Source organism: Phaseolus vulgaris, chromosome 8 (assembly GCF_000499845.2).
Source record: "Phaseolus vulgaris cultivar G19833 chromosome 8, P. vulgaris v2.0, whole genome shotgun sequence".
Lineage (NCBI taxonomy): Eukaryota > Viridiplantae > Streptophyta > Magnoliopsida > Fabales > Fabaceae > Phaseolus > Phaseolus vulgaris.
In genome coordinates this window covers 26,307,028-26,329,204 of record NC_023752.2, presented here as the reverse complement: position 1 = coordinate 26,329,204, position 22,177 = coordinate 26,307,028, and the positions used below count along the sequence as shown (strand labels likewise).

The 22,177-nt window shown below is 51.8% G+C and overlaps 2 protein-coding genes across 2 annotated transcripts; both read left to right on the top strand.

The window, feature by feature from the left end:
• The first annotated feature begins 6,176 nt into the window (after nt 1–6,176).
• LOC137824840 (uncharacterized) lies at nt 6,177–7,460 on the top strand. The gene is made up of 2 exons (XM_068630517.1): nt 6,177–6,618; nt 6,901–7,460. The coding sequence occupies exons 1-2, from the start codon at nt 6,177–6,179 to the stop codon at nt 7,458–7,460; spliced, it is 1,002 nt and encodes a 333-aa protein (XP_068486618.1).
• A 10,859-nt stretch (nt 7,461–18,319) lies between these two features.
• LOC137824839 (uncharacterized) lies at nt 18,320–20,005 on the top strand. The gene has a single exon (XM_068630516.1). It carries the CDS (start codon nt 18,320–18,322, stop codon nt 20,003–20,005), a length of 1,686 nt encoding a protein of 561 aa, XP_068486617.1.
• Nucleotides 20,006–22,177: the final 2,172 nt, after the last annotated feature.

The window sequence follows — 22,177 nt, the reverse complement described above, 5'->3', positions numbered from 1 at the left end:
TGAGTTGGTTAACACTTAGTCGTGCGCAAAGAGTAAGAGAAGCAGATCGCGCTAAGCCTGAGTTGGTTAACACTTAGTCGCGCGCGAAGAGTAAGAGAAGCAGATCGCACTAAGCCTAAGCTGGTTAACACTTAGTCGTGTGCGAAAGGAAAGGTAAAGCCCAAGATCGCGCTGAACCTAAACTAGCTAACAGTTAGTCGCGCACATAAAGATAAGTGAAGTCCAAAGAAAATACAAAGAGAAATTGAGCAGTTGAAACCAAGGTATATCACCAGAGATGTTCATACAATTGTCAGTTACAAAGAGTTGAATGGTGCAGAAACATAAGGTTACAGAATGAAGCTTTGTACAGAAGAAGTCAAATTTACAAAAAGGAAGAGATTCAGGGAGTAGGAGGCCTAAGTTCTCCATCTACCACCGAGTGATGAATGCTGAATTGCGCAAGGTCCAGTTCTGGGAGGACGCAGCGGACTTGCTCGAGCGCCAGCTCGAATCCATCAATGAGGGAATCGGCGCCCACGTTCATCAAGTCCTCTTTTTCCGCCTCCAGACTTCGCCTCGAAGCCTCTGCAGCATCCCTCTGCGTGGTAAGGGCAGCAAGGGAGGAGGCAGCCTCAGACAGCTTGCCCACTGCCTCCTCAAGCTTCTTTTCAGCAGCAGCAGTTGCCTCTTTGGCGGCCTTGAGCATCTCCACCCGCTGAGAATCCTGTTGGCGTAGGGAGGCGTTCTCAGCCTGTAACTCCTCCACCATCTGACTCCGTTCGCGCAAGGAAGAATTCTCAGCCTGTAGCTCTGCCACCTTGCAGTCCAGAGGACCAACAGTCTGCCCCATCAAGATCTCCATCTTGATGGTCTCCTGGACCTGCAGCAAATACTCCCTCCTGGCCTTCTCCACCATGCCTCGCATCAGCTCAACAGACCCCTGAGCGGCTTCAAGGTCACTGTGCAGCGACTCATTGTCGTGCTCAAGTTCCTTCACCCTTTTTTCCAGGGCTTTCTGCTTGCGGTGCTGGGTGGAGAACTCCAGCGAGAGCACCACCTGCTTGGCAAGGTGTGCATCTATCTCCTCCCCGCTCCAGTCGACGAGCTCCCCGTTGCTGATGTGCTGACGCACCATGGAGATAACTCTGCTGAAGTTCTCATGGTTGGCTCCAGTGTTGCTTGGGCGCGAGCCAGACCCACCATGTTCAGCATTGGCGGTGGAGATTGTTATTGGAGGCAGGGCACACTCGTTTTGAGCAGAAACACCCCCAGCAGGGTGAGCGGATGGACCAGGTGATTGGCCTGCTGGGGGGAAGTTGGCGGTTGAGAGATTGGGGGCGATTTTTGGCTAGGAGAAGGTGGGCATGCGGGCTCTGGGGCAGGTCGAGTAGAGGGAGGGGGAGGTGGTGAACCTTCCTCTACCTCTACCACCTCGATCTCTCCAGGCTGGAGAGACGAGACCCCCTCAACCACTGGTTTCTTCCTCTGGCGGTGAATGAGGGGGGAGCCAGAGCTTTCCTCTTCCACTGAGGCAGCAGCAGCAGGTGCAAGCAAAGAAGCCTTCACCAGTCTTTTCCTTTTCTTCCCTTGCTCGGGGTCTTCAGCTGGCGCGACCGAGAGTGGAGGGGCTTCAATTGGCTCAGTGGTGGAAGAGGAAGAGCCAGTCCCTTTGGCCGCTCGGCGTTTAGCAAGCTCCAACACCGCCAACCTCCTATCTTTCCCTGACATTGAATCTGCATAGGCAAGAAAGAGGAAAATTAGACAGCTAAGAGACGCAAGCAAGGGGAAAAGTATAAGAGCATGCATGAGGAGGTATAAATGTCCTAAGGGGCGGCAGAGAAAGAACTACCTATATATTTCTTCAGGGAAACCACATCAGACTCATCCTTGATGAGGCGAGCGGAGTCATACTTAGCCCCCAGGAGCAGCCCACACAGCTCGCGCTCGTAGGGGGCCATGGTCTCGAGGTCCTTGGGTTTTTTAAATTGAACTTGGGGGACCCAGTAGAGGGGGTACCCCTCGAGCAGATGAGGGCTTTGTGGGGTGGCGGATATCATATAAAATCTGCCCTTCCAGTCTTTGAAGGACTGCTGGTACAGGCCCAGAAGCACCCGTCCAGCAACCCCGTTCAGGCTGACCCAAAACCTATCCCCTGGTTTCTTCGCCTCAAAGAAGTAAAGGAACACCTCCACCGAGGCGTTGTGCCCAAAGTGGTTGCACAGGATCTGAAACGCCCGGATGAAGGCCCAGGCGTTGGGGTGGAGTTGGCAGGGCGCGACGTTCAACTCCATCATCAGCTCTTTCTCGAAGAAGGTGAAGGGGAGTCGCAGCTTCAACCTTTTGAAGATCGCGGAGTAAACAAAAACGAAGGGCACCCCATTGGTGGCCCTGTCGTCAGCGCAAATGGGCATCCCTCGGGGAGGGATGCGGACTCGGATGTGGAAGTCGTTTTCCCTGTCTATGGAACACGAGGGTTCGTCCGGGTCGTGGCTCAGAAGTGAGTTAAGATGGTCCTCAGGTAGCAAGATGGACGTTTCAGATAGCAACGCCAGAGGGGCCCAGTCATAGACCTTGGCGTTGTCATGGAATGAGGTGACAACAGGCGGTGGCGAAGCTGGTGCACTCGCGGAGGGCTGTGCACCAGAAGAAGAGGCAATGATACGAGCGGTCTGCTTCAAGCGAGCCATAGAGAGATAGCTGCAATGGAGGAAAACGAAGGGTCAGAAATAGAAAGGGAGAGAGTGATGGATGGTTCGGTGAAAAACAGAGAGAGGGAATGAGGAAGAAATGCCCAGGTAAAGGAGAAAGAAGGGGAGGCAGAAGTTAAAGCGGAAACACGAGAAAAACCCTAGCGCGGGTTGAGAAGAAGAAAAACAGGGAAGATGGATGCATGATAACTAGAATGATAAATGCAATCGATAAAGATGACCAAAAAGGGGCCAGGGAAAAGAAAAACCATACCTTTGAATGATCGTAAGAGTTTAGGATCACAGAGAATTTGAAGAAAGATGGGTGCGCAGAAGAGAAGTTCGCAGAGAGTCTGGGAGTCAAGTGAAGAAGATGAAGGAACAGTGGAAGGGCGCGCCAATTTGAATGAAAGAAGCGCTAGCGACGCACAGCGCTGGCCGTTGATGGGGCCACGTGTCGCGAGATTAAGAAAGGAAGTCCAAACGTTAAAGAAGCAGCACGTGAGGTGGCACGTGAGGCGGCCCCACTTGCCACGTGGACTGAGGGCACGACCACTTAGTCTCTTCGCTGAGAACGAGTTCTCGACTCGAGACTGGGGGGCTTGTGATCCGATCGGTCATCGGTAGTCGATGACGTCAGCATCAGAGAACCATGTGGACCAATCGCAGGGTGACACGTGGACCAGGTGGCAGAGAGGTAGGGGGACGATCGCCAAGAGAGGTGATCGGTGGTCAGTAACCAAGTTACCACCGACAGATCAGGCGGCAGAGAGGTCGGGGGATAGATCACCCAGAATGGTGATCGGTGGTCAGTAGCCAAGTGACCACCAGCAGACCAGTTCCCAGACTCGTGCCTGGAGGCAGAGCGCGAGTAGCGAATAAACACTGATCAGTCATCGGGTGTATTGTCATCGGGGTCTCGTGTTACACGCAGTTAAACTGGGACTAAGGTTCCCAGCGAGAGCGTTACGCATGGACCTCGCATGAGCACACCTCAAGGAATCATGCACGAGAGTGGCCTGAGGGAACTAGTAAGCCAGTCAGTGATTGGTGATTCCCTCAACCCATTACGTGCGTGTCATCCAGAAGGGTAAGTCGCCTACACAGAGAGTAACGTTCGGTGAGTGCGCCTAGACCAGCCACACCCGACGTCCACTCCTAAGAGTGTGCAATTTACCCAGAGAAGAGAAGCATCCTAAGTTACTCCGCAAGGGCGTAGCTTAGGCGGGCAAAGAGAGGCGCTAGAGCCCTTCCAGTAAGTGACACGTGTGTGGTTAGATGTGAGTTGCAGGCCTCCACGTGTCACCATCTGAGAGGGGTGCGGTCCAGACAAAAGAGCACTCCGTACCGCTAAAGGTACAGACAGGCGCAGCCAAGCGCAGACATGCGCAGACTCTCACGCTCCCCATTGCTGATTCTGAAGGTACGCTTTCTCTGAAAAGCATGACAGGGTTCTGACACATGCCAGAAAAGCATAACAGAATTCTGTTATGCCAGAAGCAGGGAAAGAGAGATAAAAGGCAGAATCAGAGTGAGAGTGAGGGAGGATAGAGGAAAAACAGAGTGCAAGTTTTTCTCACACACACATTTTTGCTAAGTTTCCAGTTTCTGGTGGATCTGTTGAACTAACTTGATCGTCGGAGTGCAAACGGCCGCTAGAGGCACCGTCTGTGTATTTTGCAGGTCACATTTTGAAGACATCTGAGAGAGAGAGAGTTCAGAAGGTGATTCTTCAGGAGACGCAGTCGCGGAGACAGGGCAGAAAGTGTTACGAAGCGATTCACCCGCGTTCAAGTTGCCGGCAGGATCAGTTACTGACCACCGATCACCGCTCTTGGCGATCGTCTCCCTGACCTCTCTGCCACCTGGTCCACGTGTCACCCTGCGAGTGGTCCACGTGGTTCTCTGCTGCTGACGTCATCGACTACCGATGACCGATCGGATCACAAGCCCCCCAGTCTCGAGTCGAGAACTCGTTCTCAACGAAGAGACTATGTGGTCGTGCCCTCAGTCCACGTGGCAAGTGGGGCCGCCTCACGTGCCACCTCACGTGCTGCTTCTTTAACGTTTGGACTTCCTCTCTTGATCTCGCGACACGTGTCCCCATCGACGGCCAACGCTGTGCGTCGCTAGCGCTTCTCTTATTCAAATTGGCGCGCTCCTTTACTGTTCTTTCATCTTCTTCATTCGACTCCCAGACTCTCTGCGAACTTTCCTCTGCGCACCTTTCTTTCCTCAAATTCTCTGCTGCCAAATCTCTTGCGATCATCCAAAGGTATGGTTTTTCTTCTCCCTGGCCCCTTTTTGGTCATCTTTACCGATTGCATTTATCATTCTGGTTATCATGCATTCATCTTCTCTATTTCCCTCTCTCGAACCCGCGCTAGGGTTTTTCACCCCCTCACTCTGGCTTCTGCTTCTTCTTCTTCTCTTTTCACCTGGGCATCTCCTTCTCCTTTCCTCTCTCTGTTTTCACCAGAACATTCATCATTTCCTCTTCTTCCATTCATTCTGACTTTCGTTTTTCCTCCATTTGCAGCTATCTCGCGATGGCTCGCTTGAAACAAACTGCGCGTATAGTAGCCTCGTCCTCTGGTGCACAGCCTTCCGCGAGTGCGCCAGCTTCACCACCGCCTGTTGCTACCTCCTTCCATGATAACGCCAGGGTCTACGAATGGGCCTCCCTGGCGTTGCTCGCTGAAACCTCCACTCTATTGCCCCAGGGCCACCTCACGTGCTTGCTGAGCCACAATCCTGATGAGCCTTCCTGCGCCATCGACAGGGAGAATGATTTCAATATCCGAATTCGCATTCCTCCTCGAGGAATGCCCATCTGCGCGGATGACAGGGCCACCAATGGGGTGCCCTTTGTCTTCATCTACTCCGCTATCTTCAAGAGGTTGAAGCTGCGCCTCCCTTTCACCTTCTTCGAAAAGGAGCTGATGATGTAGTTAAACGTCGCGCCTTGTCAACTCCATCCAAATGCCTGGGCCTTCATCCGGGCGTTTCAAATCCTCTGCAGTCATTTCGGGCACAACGCCTCCGTGGACGTGTTCCTCTACTTCTTCGAAGCGAAGAACCCTGGGGATAGGTCCTGGGTTAGCCTGAACGGGGTTGTTGGGCGGGTGCTCCTGGGCCTGTACCAGCAATCCTTCAAAGACTGGAAGGGCAGATTCTACATGATATTTGCTACCCCTCAAAGTCCAAATCTGCTCGAGGGATATCCCCTCTACTGGGTTCCTGGAGTTGAATTCAAGAAGTCCAGGGACCTCGAAGCTATGGCCCCCTACGAGCGCGAGCTATGTGGGCTGCTCCTGGGGGCCAAGTACAACTCCGCCCGCCTCATCAAGGACGAATTCGATGTGGTGGCGCTGAAAAAATATATAGGTAGCTCTTCTTGCACTTCTTAGGATACTTGCCTCTTCTCATGCATGTTTTTATGTGCTTTTTGACTTACTTGCATAACTTGGCCAACTAACCCCTCCCTTTCTCGTCTATGCAGACTCAATGACGGGGAAAGACAGGAAGCTGGCCTTGCTGGAGCTTGCCAAGCGTCGGGGAACCAAAGGCACTGGGTCCTCCTCTTCTACGACTGAGCCCATCGCAGCCCCTCCCCTCTCGGTCGCGCCAGCTGAAGGCCCCGAGCAAGGAAAGAAGAGGAAGAGGCTGGTGAAGGCTTCCACTTCACTTGCTGTTGCTGCTACCGTCGCCTCAACTGAAGAGGAGAGCTCTGGCTCTCCTCTCATACACCGCCAGAGGAAGAAAGCAGCAGTTGAGGGGGGCTCATCTCTCCAGCCTGGAGAGATTGAGGTGGTGGAGGTAGAGGAAGGGTCTTCCCCTCCTCCCTGCGCTCAACCTGCCTCAGAACCCACCAACCTTCCTTCTCCAGGCCAGCAGTTGCCTCCAACTACCACACTGCCATCTTCCCCCCCAGCAGGCCAATCACCTGGTCCATCCGCTCATCCTGCTGGGGGCGCTTCTGCCCAAACTGGGGGTGCACCACCACCACTGCTGCCAATCCCTACCGCCACTGCTGAATGTGGTGGGTCTAGCTTGCGCCTGAGCGCTTCTGGGGCCACCCACGAGAATTTCAGCAGGGTCATCACCCTGGTTCGACAGCTCATAAGCCACCGGGAGCTCGTCGAGTGGAATGGTGATGAGGTGGATATGCACCTGGCAAGGCAGGTAGTGCTCTCTCTGGAGTTCTCCACCCAGCATCGCAAGCAAATAGCCCTGGAGAAGAGGGTGAAGGAGCTTGAGCACGACAAGGAGTCACTGCGAAGTGACTTCGAAGCTGCTCAAGGATCCGTTGAACTGATGCGAGGCATGGTGGAGAAGGCTAGGAGGGAATACCTAGCGCAGGTCCAAGAGACCATCAAGACGGAGATCTTGATGGGGCAGACGGTGAGCTCTTTGGACTGCGCGGTGGTGGAGCTTAGGGCCGAGACTTCCTCCCTGCGCCAACTGAACACTCAGCTAGTGGGGGAGCTCGAGTCCACCAAAGAAGCAGCTGCTGTTGGGGAGAAGAGACTTGAGGAGGTGGTGGGCAAACTGTCTGAAGCTGCCTCCTCCCTTGCTGTCGTGACCACTGAGAGAGATGCTGCGGAGGCCTCAAAGCAAAATCTGGAGGCGGAAAAGGCTGACTTGATGAACGTGGGTGCTGATGCCCTCACTGATGGATTCGAGCTAGCCCTCGAGCAAGTCAGATGCGTTCTCCCAGACCTGGACCTCTCGCAGTTCAGCATCTATCATGAAGTGGTGGATGGAAAGCTCCTCCCTCCTTCCCCTTAAACTTTTCTCCTTCTTGCAAATTTAACTTTTGCACAATTTTTCTTAATGCTCCAAAATTTGTATAAGACTTGACTGTAAATACAAACTCTCAATGCTTCTTTTCTTGCATAAGTTTCTTCCCTTGTATTTTCTTTGAGATTCACTTATCTTTATGTGCGCGACTAACTGTTAGCTAGCTTAGGTTCAACGTGATCTTGGGCTTTACCTTTCCTTTCGCACACGACTAAGTGTTAACCAGCTCAGGCTTAGCGCGATCTTGAGCTTTGTCTTTCACTTTGCGCACGACTAAGTGTTAACCAGCTCAGGCTTAGCGCGATCTGTTTCTCTTATTCTTTCGCTTCTACTTGATCGCGACTGGCTATTCCCTCAGCTTGGTGTTTGGCAGTCTTTGTGCAATGCTTTGCACCACTAACCAATCACTGACGACTCATCAGTGATCATTCTTTAGTCTTTACTTAGCTTCTCTGTCGCTTTAGCGCTAAGTGCATAGAGAACCTTGGCACCGATCGCTCGAGGTGATGCCTTGTTTTGGGGAAATAAAAGTGTTTCTCGCTAACCCCTCTTACTTTCCCCAAGGTCATCACCCTCCAGGGCGTTGAGTCGTTCATTCCCTGCCTCACTCCTGGGGTGAGAAGGGTTTCGGACTAAGAGTCTTACTGGGCCAATATTGGTGTATGCCAAGTGGGTAAGGACGTTTTGTCAAAACCTTTCCATTCCCTCCCTTGGTCTTACTAGCACCCCTGGCTTTTCAGACCTTTAACTGCTTGCGCTCACGCCTGGGGTGAGGAACACTTAGATCGGTGCCAGTACTTGCGCCTAGGGCAAGTAGGGCCTAACCAATCACCTGCACTTGCACCTGGGGCAAGGAGGATTTTAACTTTAACACTTGAGCACACTTGATATGCTGGAAATTTTTCTTTAATTGGGTGGCCTCGTTAAAAACCCTCCTTAGGGAAAAGAGTGCCCCCTTGTCTGTTCAACTGTTTCCACCACATACAAAGCATGTATCTTTTAGCGCGAGAACGCCATTACTGTACAACTTTAACTGAAATAAAATTTTAAATGGGTGGCATTCCACGTTCTGGGGATTGTTCCTCCCTCCAAAGTCTCTAGGCGATAGGCTCCGTTCTCCAATGTCTCCACCACTCTGTACGGGCCTGTCCACTTTGGGGATAACTTGTTCTGCATGTCATTCTGCGCCTTTCTCATCACCAGATCACCTTCCTGGAAGCGCCTGGGCCTCACTTTAGAGTTGTGCCTCCGCTCTACTCTTCTCTTCACAGCTTCAGCACTGACTCTGGCCTCTTCTCGCACTTCGTCTAGCAGATCCAGATTCACCTTACGCTCTTCACTGGACCCTTCAGCAACGAAGTTCAAGAATCTGGGGGAGCTCTCCTGTATCTCCACAGGAATCATGGCGTCTGTCCCATAGACAAGGCTGAAGGGTGTCTCATGGGTGCTGGACTGTGGGGTGGTGTGATAAGACCATACAATTCTGGGGACCTCCTCTGCCCAGCCTCCTTTGGCCTTGTCTAGTCTTCGCTTCAGCCCCCTGAGCAGCACTCGATTTGCTGACTCCACCTGCCCATTGGTTTGTGGGTGCTCCACTGAAGCGAAAACCTGTTGTATCTTTAACTCTTCACACATCTTCCTCAGCTGATGACTTGTGAACTGGGTGCCATTGTCGGAAACCAGCCTCTTGGGTATTCCGAAGCGGCAGACAATGTTCTTCCAGACGAAGTGCTCGACTTTCTGTGCGGTGATGTGTGCGACTGGCTCTGCCTCCACCCACTTGGTGAAATACTCGATGGCCACTATGAGGAACTTCATCTGCCTTACCGCCAGGGGAAAGGGTCCTAGGATGTCAATTCCCCATGTAGGGAATGGCCACGGGCTATGGATGGACCTCAACTCCTCAGGGGGTGCCTTGTGCCAGTCTGCATGCAGTTGACACTGTTTGCAACGCTGAGCAAACCTTATGCAGTCTTCCTTCAGCTTTGGCCAGTAGCACCCCGCGCGGAGCACTCTACTTGCCAAAGCACGACCACCTACGTGGCTTCCGCACACCCCCTCGTGCAGCTCAGACATGAGTCTGGTGCATTGCTCACCGTGCACACAGATCTGCACAGGGTGAGAAAATCCAAATCTAAAGAGGTTTCCATCTATAAGAGTGAACTTACTTGAACTCCTCTTTATCCTTTTGGCCTCTGCCGCATCGAGCGGGAGTACACCATCTTCTAAGTATAGCTGGTATGGCGTTATCCAGGTGTCGGGCTCCTTCCCCGCATGGACCTCCATCAATCATCGGTCTTTGACGGTCGCGATCTCACCCTTGGCGTTCTCAGCGTTTCTTGGGTCAATGACCGATGACCGATCGTTAGACGCTCCATTGACTTGTATACATGAAGCACCTGGTTGTCTGATACGAACGCCCGATACCTTCAGGGTCTCCTGAATGACGGTCCTCTGCTTCCCTCCTTTGCCTGAGCTGGCCAGCTTGGCAAGCAGGTCTGCTCTGGCATTTTGCTCCCTTGGCACATGCACTAATTCAAACTCGGCGAAGGACGTCTTCAGGAGCTGCACATACTCCAGGTAGGCTGCCATCTGGGGATCTTTTGCTTGGAACTCCCCTGTAACCTGCCCGGTGACCAGCAAAGAGTCGCTTTTGGCCAGCAGATTTCTTGCTCCCATTTCTCTCGCTAGCAACATTCCTGCGATCAGGGCTTCATACTCCGCCTGATTGTTGCTAGCCTTGAAGGCAAAGCGGAGGGACTGCTCGATCAGTACCCCGTTTGGTCCCTCCAGGATGACTCCCGCGCCGCTCCCCTGCTGATTAGAGGAGCCATCCACCGATAACACCCATCGGAAATCTAGCCCCTCTGCAGGTGTCGCGATTGATGACAGCTCGACTACAAAGTCCGCGAACACCTGCCCCTTGATCGGTCCTCGGGGCTCGTACTGAATATCAAATTCTGACAATTCTACCACCCATTTGACCATCCTGCCTGCTACATCAGGTTTCTTCAATACGTTCTGGATAGGTAGATCAGTCATCACCACCACTGTGAAGCTGTGGAAGTAATGCCTGAGTCTTCTGGCTGAAAACACCACCGCCAGAGCAGCCTTCTCGAGGGCTTGGTACCTTGTTTCAGGGCCTTGCAGCACTTTACTCACGAAGTAAACAGGCCTCTGGGCCTGGTCCTGCTCTTGCACCAGGACTGAGCTGACTGCTCTCTCTGTCACAGCAAAATATAGACGAAGAGGGATGCCTACCTGAGGTTTTCGCAAGACTGGTGGGCTCGCCAGATACCCCTTTAACTTGATGAAGGCCTCCTCGTACTCCTGTGTCCAGAGAAATCTGCTGTTGCGTTTGAGACACTGGAAGTATGGGTGACCTTTCTCCCCTCCAGCGGACATAAACCGGGACAAGGCCGCCAAGCGACCGGTGAGCTGCTGCACTTCCTTCACCGTCGTTGGGCTCCTCATCGCCACGATCGCCGCACACTTCTCTGGGTTGGCTTCGATTCCCCGCTCTGTTAAGAGGAAACCCAAGAACTTCCCAGCCTCTACACCAAAAATGCATTTCTCAGGGTTGAGCTTCAGCCTGTATTTGGCAATGGTGGTGAATAGCTCTTCCAGATCAGCTGCATGATGCTTCTTCTCTTGGGACGTAACCACCATGTCATCTACATAGGCGTGTACGTTCCTTCCCAGCATGGGCGAGAGCACCCTATCCATGAGCCGCTGGTAGGTAGCCCCCGCATTCTTTAACCCAAATGGCATGACCTTGTAGCAATAGCAAGACCGTTCCGTCATAAACGCAGTCTTGCATTCATCCATTGGGTCCATCCTGATCTGGTTATACCCCGAGAAAGCGTCCAAGAAGCTGAGTAGCTTTCCCCCCGACGCGCTATCAACTAGAGCATCTATACTGGGTAAGGGGTAAGAATCCTTGGGGCACGCCTTGTTGAGGTCAGTGAAGTCCACGCACATCCTCCACTTGCCGCTTGCCTTTTGAACCAGTACCACATTCGCTAGCCACTCGGGGTACTGGATTTCTCTGATGTGGCCTGCGGCAAGGAGCTTCTGCGCTTCGTCGTGGATCACCTTCCTCTTCTCCTCGTTGAATTTCCTTCGCCTCTGTCGCACAGGTCGAACCATAGGGTCCATCGACAGCCGATGGCAGAGGAAATCGGGGTCGATTCCTGGCATGTCGGATGCTGACCATGCAAAGGCATTCATGTGCTTCTCAATCACACCCACGATCAGCCTTCGCTCTTCTTCAACGAGGGATCCCCCTAACTTGAACTTTCTTCCCCCGATGTCCACTTCGACCCATCCTTCAGCTGGGTGGGGCCTTCTCTCACTGGCGATGACCGCCCTCGCGATCCCTGACTCGCGGGGGGTGATCGCGCCTTCCTCTTCTTCTTCAACTTGGGCTACCTGGGAGCCCCCCACCGCAGCATCCTCCATCCTCTGAGCGCCCTGTGTCTCTCTGACCACCGATCGCTCTTCGCGCACGCCTGGTGGTGGTTTTGTGGTGACGTGGCACACACTTCTCTTTTGCTTCAAGCTGTTCTCATAACAGCGTCTTGCCTCAGCCTGATCCGACCTGATGGTTATCACGGTCCCCTCCATCGACGGCAGCTTCAACTTCATATGCCTCGTCGATGGTATTGCGCCCAGTCTATTGAGTGTTGGCCTCCCAAACAAGACATTGTACGCAGAAGGGGCGTTCACCACCAGGTACTTTATCTTTTCAGTGCGGGCTGTCGTTCCGTCAGTGAACGTTGTCCTCAGCTCGATGTATCCCCGCACCTCTACCTGATCTCCTGCAAAACCGTAGAGACACCCGGTATACGGTCTTAGCTGATCAGGGGACAACTGTAGCTTGTTGAATGTTGGCCAGAACATGACGTCCGCCGAGCTTCCTTGATCTACGAGTACTCTATGCACTCGTCTTCCCGCTGTGATGAGAGAAATGACCACAGGGTCGTTGTCGTGCGGGACAACGTCCCGTAGGTCAGCTTTCCTGAAGATAATGTCCACTTTAGGGTAATGACTCTCATTCACTGCATCTACCGCCATCACCGATCGAGCGTATCTCCTTCTTTGTGAAGCTGTGCATCCCCCACCAGAGAAGCCTCCCACGATCGTCTACACTTCCCCATGCACAGGGACTTCATGCTGCTGTTCTCCAGTCTGGGATCCTGACGCGCGATCACCCTGCGGCTCACGCAGGTAATCTGCTAGAAAACCAGACTTCACCAACTCTGCCAGTTGGTGTCCCAGCGCCAAACAGGAATGAAGTGTATGGCCAAAGGCCTGATGAAACTCACACCATTCATTCTTCTTCCTTCCAAGTACCTTATCTGTCTTCTCTGGTACTCGTAGTCTTGCTGCTACAGCAGGAAGGGCGATGAGATCCGCCAATTCCACCATGAAGTTGTATCTCGGGGGTGCGTTATTCTCCCTTGCACGCCCCCTGCTCTGGTCTTTGCCTGGTGCATAGGGACGAGGTTTTTCCCGCACCTTCTTCCCCTCCTTGGCCTCATGCACCCTTGCTTGCTGTGGCTTTCCTTGCCCTCCACGCGGTCTGGGTGGTGCAGCACTTCCCCTCTTCTCAGAAACCTCTGTTTCTGCCACTATGTGCGCCACCGCACGTCGTCGAATCTCTGCAAAGGTGCTAGGATGGCTCCTGATGAGAGACTCGCTGAAGGGGCCAGGCAGCATTCCCTTCTTAAACGCGTGCACCAGCATATCTTCATCTTTGCTGGGCATTCTAACCACTTGTGCTCCAAAGCGGTTGAGGTAGTCTTTCAGCGACTCACCTTGGTACTGGCGCACATCGAACAAGTCGTATGACACCACTGCAGGTGCTTTGTTGACGATATATTGTTCAGTGAAGAGCTTCGAGAACTGAGAGAAAGACGTGATATGTCCTTCTGGTAGGCTCACGAACCACTCCATGGCGATTCCGCTGAGCGTACTCATAAACATTTTGCAGTAGACAGCGTCTGAACCCCCAGACAACATCATCTGGGTGTGGAACGCCGTCAGATGCGCCTCCGGGTCTTCTACCCCCTTGAACGATGCCTTCACCCCCACCAGGTTGGGAGGCACCATGGTTCCCATGATCTCAGGGGAGAATGGCATGGGGAACGCTCTTGGAGGTGAGGGCTATCTAGACACCCCTTCGTCAACCATGTGTTCCCTCTGCGCCTGCAGCGTCCTTCTCAACTCCTCATTGACGCGATTCAGCTCATCGTTCCTGCTTTGCGACGCAGCTAACTCCGTCTGCATCCTCTCTTGTTCAACCTTTGACGCTGCGGCGTTATCCTGCAACGTGCGCACCATTTCCAGGACCTGCGCCATTGTCACAGCTCCTTCGTCGGCGGATGGCGCAGGCGATGGCTGTCTGTTTCTAGGCATCTTTCTCTATCAAGGAAACTGATAAAACTCTGGTAAGCTTTAAAACTGTGGTATATATGGGACAACGATTCACTCGTGCCCCACGGTGGGCGCCAAATGATCCTGCCGGCAACTTGAACGTGGAGGAATCGTTTCGTAGCACTCTCTGCCCTGTCTACGCGACTGCGTCTTCTGCAGAATCACCCTCAGAACCTTCTCTTGGATCTCCAAATGTGACCTGCAAAACACACAGACGGCGCCTCTGGCGGCCGTTTGCACTCCGACGATCAAGTTAGTCCACAGAACCACCAAATCAGAAAACTAGTAGTGTGTGTGAAAAACTCTTGCTCTCTGTTTTTCGTATCCCCCACTTCTCTCCCTGATTCCTCCTTTTATCTCTCTGTCTCTGTTTCTGGGCATAACAGAATTCTGTTATGCTTTTCTGGCATGTGTCAGAAACCTGTTACGCTTTTCAGAGACAGTGTACCTGCAGAATCAGAGAGTGTGGGTGTCTGTGCGTGTCCGCGCGTCTCTGCGCTGGGCTGCGCCTGTCTGTACCCTTAATGGTATGGAGTGCACTTTTGTCTGGACCGCACCCCTCTCAGATGGTGACACGTGGAGGCCTGCAACTCACATCTAACCACACACGTGTCATTTACTGGAAGGGCTCTAGCGCTTCTCTTTGTGTGCCTAAGTTACGCCCTTGCGGAGTAGCTTAGGATATTTCTCTTATCTGGGTAAATCGCATACTCTTAGGAGAACGTCGGGTGTGGCTGGTCTAGGCACACTCACCAAACGTTGCTCTCTGCGTAGGCGACTTACCCTTCACGATGCCACGCACGTAATGGGTTGAGGGAATCACCAATCACTGACTGGTTTACTAGTCCCCTCAGGCCACTCTCGTGCATGATTCCCTGAGGTGTGCTCATGCGAGATCCATGCGTAACGCTCTCGCTGGGAACCTCAGTCCCAGTTTAACTGCGTGTAACACGAGACCCCGATGACAATACACCCGATGACTGATAAGTGTTTATTCGCTTCTCGCGCTCTGCCTCCAGGCGCGAGTCTGAGAACTGGTCCGTTGGTGGCCACTTGGCTACTGACCACCGATCACCATTCTGGATGATCTGTCCCCCGACCTCTCTGCCACCTGATCTGTCGGTGGTCGCTTGGTTACTGACCACCGATCACCGCTCTTGGCGATTGTCTCCCTGACCTCTCTGCCACCTGGTCCACGTGTCACCCTGCGAGTGGTCCACGTGGTTCTCTGCTGCTGACGTCATCGACTACCGATGACCGATCGGATCACAGTACTTATTGCCACGTGTTCTTCTGACATGATTGTTACTCTACGTGGAGTGCCTTGCAGCGTCGTAACCCAACTTAGGGATAATCCATCGTGTTAGTCCTCCTTTCTCAAAGTGCATCTGGCCCAAGGGGGTGACTTCTGGGTGCCAAATCATGCGCCCCAACCTCTAGTCACTTGCCCTGGGAGCGTATCTACCTTTCTCTCGTACCATGCACATGGCCCTCTCATGGGTCGTATCTGTCCTAGGGTCTCCCAGCGGTGGCTTGGGTACTTCACGAGTCAAGTTACCCCCTACTGGTACTAGAAATATGGCCTTGAAGCCACCTTTCTCTTCTCTTTGTCATTGTCTTGAGGTAATGAGGCCTCTCGCAGTGTCGCCCCCTCCATGGTCTTTCCTACCCATGGGTATCGGGGGGTGGCACCGTCGACGCCTTAACCTGGCAACGCCTCATCTTGGCGATGCCCACACCTGGCGACGCCTTATCTCGGCGACGCCTTATCTCGGCGACGCCTTAAGCAGTCAACCTGTTGACTTTCTCCCTTGGGCCCCCTTGAGGGGTCCCACCATACGTTGACTTTGACTTTGACTTTGGTCAATGCTCGGGGACGGGACGGTACAGGACCCTTTCAAGTTCTTAAAAGAATCAATAATAATGCATATAAACTTGACTTGCCTGAAGAATATGGAGTACATACTACTTTCAATGTTATGTATTTAACCCTTTTTGTAGGTAGTGAAGATGAAGAGGCAGAAGCATTGAATTTGAGGACAAATCCTCTTCAAGAGAGAGGGGATGATGGAAGAGGCCCAAGCACAAGCCCAACAACTAGAAGATCAAGGCCAACAACTAGGGCTATAGCAAACAAGATTCAAGAGGACTGGGATGCTGCTACTGATGGCAGAGAAACATTTCTCTACATGTTCAAACAAGCCAAGACCCTAGTAGAGTAAACTTTAATTTTTCTGTCAAGTAGAGCATAGAAATTCATTTAGGTTGAATGTAGGCATCTAAAAGCCAACCTAGGTTAAATTGGGGTTTCTATAAAAACCTAATTTAACCATGGCCGGTCATTTAAACTTAATTAGAGCACATGAAACACACCATGTCACGCCTCCCATGTGTGCTCCAAATAGGCACCAAATTCGAACCAATTTCTTTTGAATTTTCCCACTCAATTTTGTAATTCATGGTCGACCCTCTAACCTATAAATCGAGGTATTTGGCTCATGCTTTCATAAGATTAATGAATGAGTGAAATTGCTACCAAAGTTGCTAGCCAAATTCTCACTCTTGTCTTGCCTCCTTTGGATAGACACTTTAGTCTTCTTCTCCACCTAGCTCAAGTGATATGACCCAACAATTCACTCTCCATACTTAGCATGCACCTACAAGGAAACCATAACTCCAAGTGAGCCTCTTTGCACGCCTCCTCCATTAAAGCTACCGCAAATTCATCTCAACATTCAAAGAATTCCAATCGGTTATGAAGGCACAAACCATCAATACACACAGTCTCATATTTTAAATGATTATTTACGTAATAAAAAAATTATAACTATTTTAAGCTGATAAGTTTTATTTTAACTTTCTAATGACTAATTTATGTTATGATTTAATATTATTTTAAATTATTGATATATTTTTTTAAAAGGAGTGAAAATTAAATTTAGAGTTAATGAAACGATAAAAAATAAATAATTTGTTAAAAAAATTCTAAAAAACATTTTTTATTATATTTTTTTCTAAAATAGCATGGTAAGAAATATCTATTAAAAAACTTATTGCTAAATATAAATATTCTAACGTGTATTTGAAATTATAAATAATATTTACTTTACAAATAAATTAGTACTAAAAAAAAATCATGAACATAATTTATTTACTTCTCTAAATATCTTGTACCGACCAGGTCATCGGGTGTGATGACGTGGCTTGCACGTGACTATGTGGGGCGTGCTCAGTGGAACACGTGGGCAAGAGAAAGATGGATGGTTTAGAGGTGAGCGTAGTCGCCGGTTCATGGAGTTGGCGTTCTGCGATGAACATGGTCGGTTGTCGCCGGGTTTATCTGTCATCGACGTGTTTGGCGATTGGCGACTAGGTAGCTTGACATCGCCGCAGAAAGCACGTCGCCGGATTTCCCGACAAGCTCAGTTGAAGCTGATGAAGGCTCAGAAGTGTAAGTTCAAGTGTACAACTCCAGTGAGGCGATTGTCGCGCCAGCATAGGGCGTGTGGGTTGAAGGGGACAGCTTGCCTATCAGCGACAGGATTCCCAGAGTGCACATTCGTTGGTGACAAGGTCTCCTCAGCCCAAGAACATTCATGGCGCAGTGATAAGGAGGGTGCCATTAACAACAGGCGATATCACAGAGATGGTGCATTGTGCTGCACCCGATACTCGCCTGGTTAGGTGGTGTTATAAGGAACATTGCGTGTTAGCTTGCTCCATGGGTAGATGACTTAGCTGCGCGGCTGGTTACTACACAGAAATAACGTTCAAGTTGCCCCAACCCAGATGACGACATGTGTAGGGATGGATGCTATCTGTTACTCCAACCCAGATGATGACACGTGTAGGGCTAGGCGCTACCTGCTATCCCAGCCCAGATGGCGACACGTGCAGGGCTGGATGCGAGCCACGCGTCCAAAAGCATAACGGCCTGGAGAGAGAAGAAACCTAGCTATAAAGGTAAACTTAACAGAATTTGCAGAGGTACGTTTTCATTACGGCTCATTTTGCTAGGGTTGTGTGCCTTTAGTACGGTTCTACAGAGCATATTTTCTTTGAGTTTTGGGTGTTCTTGTTACTGACTTGAGTGTCGGAGCGCCACCGGCCGCAGAGGCGCCACCTTGTGTTTTCAGGTTCCCTGAGGAAGCTCTTGTGGTGTGAACTTGAAGGGCACGTGGAGTCAAGCTGGTGAGGAGGTTCATGACGAGGCAACGCTTTGGCGCTAAGTCAACCGGCAGGATCATCTGGCGCCCACCATGGGGCTGAATAAAAGGTGATTCCCAACCATAGTTCGTGTTTGTTGTGGTTTTGGTGTTTTCTGTTCGACTGCTCGCTATCGCAGTCGATTCCTGGAGTTTTCACCGTTTGTTTGGAGTTTCTTGAGTTGCTAAGTTTGCTGAGAAAAGATGAGGACAACACGGTCAAGTTCAGTCGCGCCATCAACAGACGAAGATGTTGTGTCCATGACACAAGTCATGGACATGATGAGGACGCTGCAGGAGAACGTGGCTGTATCACGTTCTGAACAGGAAAGGATGCACGAGGCACTGGTGGCCTCGCAAGCTAGGAATGAAGAGCTCAACAGGGTTAACGAAGAGCTGCGCAAAGCCCTGCAGGAGCAGGAGGAGCGCGCGGTCGGGGACAGATCTGCACCCCCATCCCCACCTCGCAACTTCCCCATGCCGTTTTCCCAAGAGATCATGGACTCGGTGGTCCCGGCTAACACTGTGGTGGTGAAAGCGTCTTTCATTGGGGTGGAGGACCCTGAGGCCCATCTCACGGCGTTTCATACTCAGATGATGCTCTCCGGGGGGTCTGACGCGGTTTATTGTAAGGTGTTCATGAGCACTCTTAGTGGAACAACGTTGGACTGGTTCGTCAGTATACCTACTGGCCACATTACCACTTTTCAACAGTTTTCCAAGATGTTTGTTGAGCAGTATATAGTGAACAAGGCACCACCATTGGTGTCTTACGACTTGTTTGACGTGAGACAGTACCAGGGGGAGTCCCTGAAGGATTTCCTGAATAGATTCGGGGCCCAGATAGTCCGCTTGCCAGGTAAAGACGAAGAGATGTTTATACACGCCTTCAAGAAGGGTGTGTTACCTGGGCCTTTTAGTGAGTCACTTATCAGCAGTCACCCCGCCACGTTTGCTGAAATCCGGCGACGTGCTGTGGCCCACATCGCCGCCAAGAGCGAAGTCTCCGAGAAAAGGGGAAACGTGGCCCCAACCAAACCATCGCGCGCCCAGACGAGGGTCCAGCCGCAAAGAGTAATGGAGGCAGCGGCGGGAAAGAGGGACAAGAGGATGCGTCATCCTTATGATCCTAAGAAGGGTAACGGGAAGGGGAAGGGGTCAGGGCGGCCCAGAGAGACTAATCGCCCACCAAGGTATGAGTTCGTGATGGGGTTGGCTGATCTGATCGCCATCTCGAATATCGTCGCCAGGCTCAAAGTGCCTGAGAAGACGACAGAGAAGGTTTTGGGTCCAAAACCAGACACGTGCTGTGAGTTCCACAAGAGCTTTGGCCACTCCATCAACTCGTGTTTGGCTTTGGGATACCAACTCGCCGAGTTGGTCAAGTGCGGATTCCTGAAAGATTACTTGCTGGAAAAGCAAGCGGGCCAATCAACGGGTTCTCAACCAGCGAGCAACGAAGGACAGCAGCACGAGGTGCCCGTCCACGGTGAGATCCACACTATAGCTGGCGGATTTTCAGGTGAAGGGTGCACTGCATCGCAGCGCAAGAAGTACGCGAGGTCGGTGATGTCAGTGGAAGTCTTTGAGGACCACTCACCCGACGTGGACATCACGTTCACCAAAGGAGACCTTAGGGACGTTGTACCTCACGACAACGATCCTATTGTGATCTCACTTGTCACGGCGGGAAGGACAGTCCACCGGGTACTGGTCGACCAAGGGAGCTCGGCAAATGTAATGTTTTCGCCGACTTTTGAAAAATTACAACTGTCTCCCGATCAGCTGAGGCCATATGGGGGCTGCCTGTACGGTTTGGTCGGCGATCAAGTGGAGGTAAGGGGGTATATTGAGTTGAGGACGACCTTCACATATGGTTTGGCCTCATGAACAGAGAAGATCAGGTATCTTGTTGTAAACGCTCCGTCGGCGTACAACCTACTGTTGGGAAGGCCAACGCTCAACAGAACGGGGGTTGTGCCTTCGACAAGGCACATGAAAATCAAACTACCGCCTATGGAGGGTTTGATCATCACCATTCGCTCTGACCAAAAGGAGGCGAAGAAGTGTTACGAAAACAGCCTAAAAAACAAGAGGTCTGTGTGCCACGTAACCACAACGCCTCCCCCTGGCGCGGAGCCTGCGCAGGAAACTCGGCGACGAGTTTCGGATACGGTGTTGGAGGTGGCCGCCGGGGGCGATGTACCTATGGAGGATATAGAGGCGAGGTCCGAGAACGCCGCTCGGTTGGAGGGAGAAAGAAGCTGCTCGGAGACCGCTAGAGAAACAGGTATCGCGAGGGCGCTGATCGCCAGTGAAAAGAGGCCTCAGCTAGTGGAGGAATGGCTCGAGAAGGAGATCAACGGTAAGGTGTTTAAGCTGGGGAGAACCTTGGATAGCGAGACGCAAGACCAAATCGCCAAGGTGATTAGTAGACACCTGGATGCCTTTGCGTGGGCTGCTTCAGACATGCCGGGGATTGACCCCGATTTCTTGTGCCATCGCTTAGCAATGGATCCCCAAGTCAGGCCTATCCGCCAAAGAAGGAGAAAGTTAAATGAGGAGAAAAGGCAGGCGATCAAAGACGAAACACAAAAACTCCTCGCAGCAGGCCACATCAGAGAGATTCAATATCCAGAATGGCTCGCCAATGTCGTTCTGGTCAAGAAGAGTAGTGGAAAGTGGCGGATGTGTGTCGACTTCACAGACCTGAACAAGGCCTGTCCAAAGGATTCTTATCCTTTGCCGAGTATAGACGCCCTGGTAGACAGTGCATCAGGGTGCAAGCTGCTCAGTTTTCTGGATGCCTTCTCGGGGTACAATCAGATCAAAATGCACCCCATGGATGAAGAGAAGACCGCCTTCATGATGGAAAGGTCATGCTACTGCTACAAGGTGATGCCCTTCGGGCTGAAGAATGCAGGAGCCACGTACCAAAGGCTAATGGACAAGGTGCTCGCCCCTATGCTCGGAAGGAATGTGCAGGCATACGTCGACGACATGGTCGTGACGTCCCTGGAAAAGAGCAAGCATGTTGCCGATTTGGAAGAGTTGTTCATCACCATAGCCAGGTACAAGATGAAACTAAATCCTGAGAAGTGTGTCTTTGGTGTGGAAGCAGGAAAATTTCTGGGATTTCTTTTGTCAGAAAGGGGAATCGAGGCTAACCCCGAAAAGTGTGCCGCCATTTTGGCGATGAGGAGCCCCGCCACTGTCAAAGAGGTGCAGCAGCTCACCGGGCGAATGGCCGCCCTGTCTCGATTTGTATCGGCCAGTGGGGAGAAGGGCCATCCATACTTCCAGTGCTTGAAGAGGAACAACAGGTTTGTCTGGACGAAGGAGTGCGAGGAGGCTTTCATAAAGCTCAAAGAATATTTGGCGAGCCCACCAGTTCTATGCAAACCCCAAGCCGCAAAGCCACTCAGGCTGTATTTTGCCATAACTGAGAGGGCAATAAGCACAGTGCTCGTCCAGGATCAAGATCAGGTCCAAAGGCCCATCTATTTTGTTAGCAAGGTGCTGCAAGGCCCAGAGGTGAGGTATCAGGCCCTAGAAAAGGAAGCGTTAGCGGTTGTATTTTCGGCGAGGACACAACGTCATTACTTCCAGAGCTTTACGGTGTTGGTAATGACTGATTTGCCAATCCAGAGGGTCCTGAAGAAACCAGATGTAGCAGGAAGGATGGTGAAGTGGGCGGTTGAGCTGTCAGAATTCGACATCAAATATGAGCCCCGGGGATCGATCATGTACCGTCCCGTATCCGGGCGTTGACAAAGTCAAGGTCAAAGTCAACGCCTGGAGTCAAAGTCAACACAAGGCGTCGCCTAGGTGAAGAGACGCCAAGTGCCAGCGTCGCCAAGGCAAGGCGTCGCCTAGGTGAAGGCGTCGCCCAACCAGGGTGTCGCCAAGATCAAATATCACTAAGGCAAGGCAATCACAGGATGGTTCCCCGATACCCATGGGTAGGAAAGACCATGGAGGGAGCGACACCGTGGGAAGGCCTCAGGTCCCGATGATCCGGGGGAGTGATAAAGAGAAGAGAAAGGTGGCTACAAGGCCATA

Excerpts from the sequence above, each read along its gene's own strand:
- LOC137824839 (XM_068630516.1), top strand. The coding sequence starts at position 18,320 with ATGAGGACAACACGGTCAAGTTCAGTCGCGCCATCAACAGACGAAGAT.
- LOC137824840 (XM_068630517.1), top strand. The coding sequence starts at position 6,177 with ATGACGGGGAAAGACAGGAAGCTGGCCTTGCTGGAGCTTGCCAAGCGT. Across the intron at positions 6,619-6,900 it reads CCCAGCAGGCCAATCACCTG|CCCTGGAGAAGAGGGTGAAG; the intron begins GTCCATCCGCTC and ends GCAAGCAAATAG.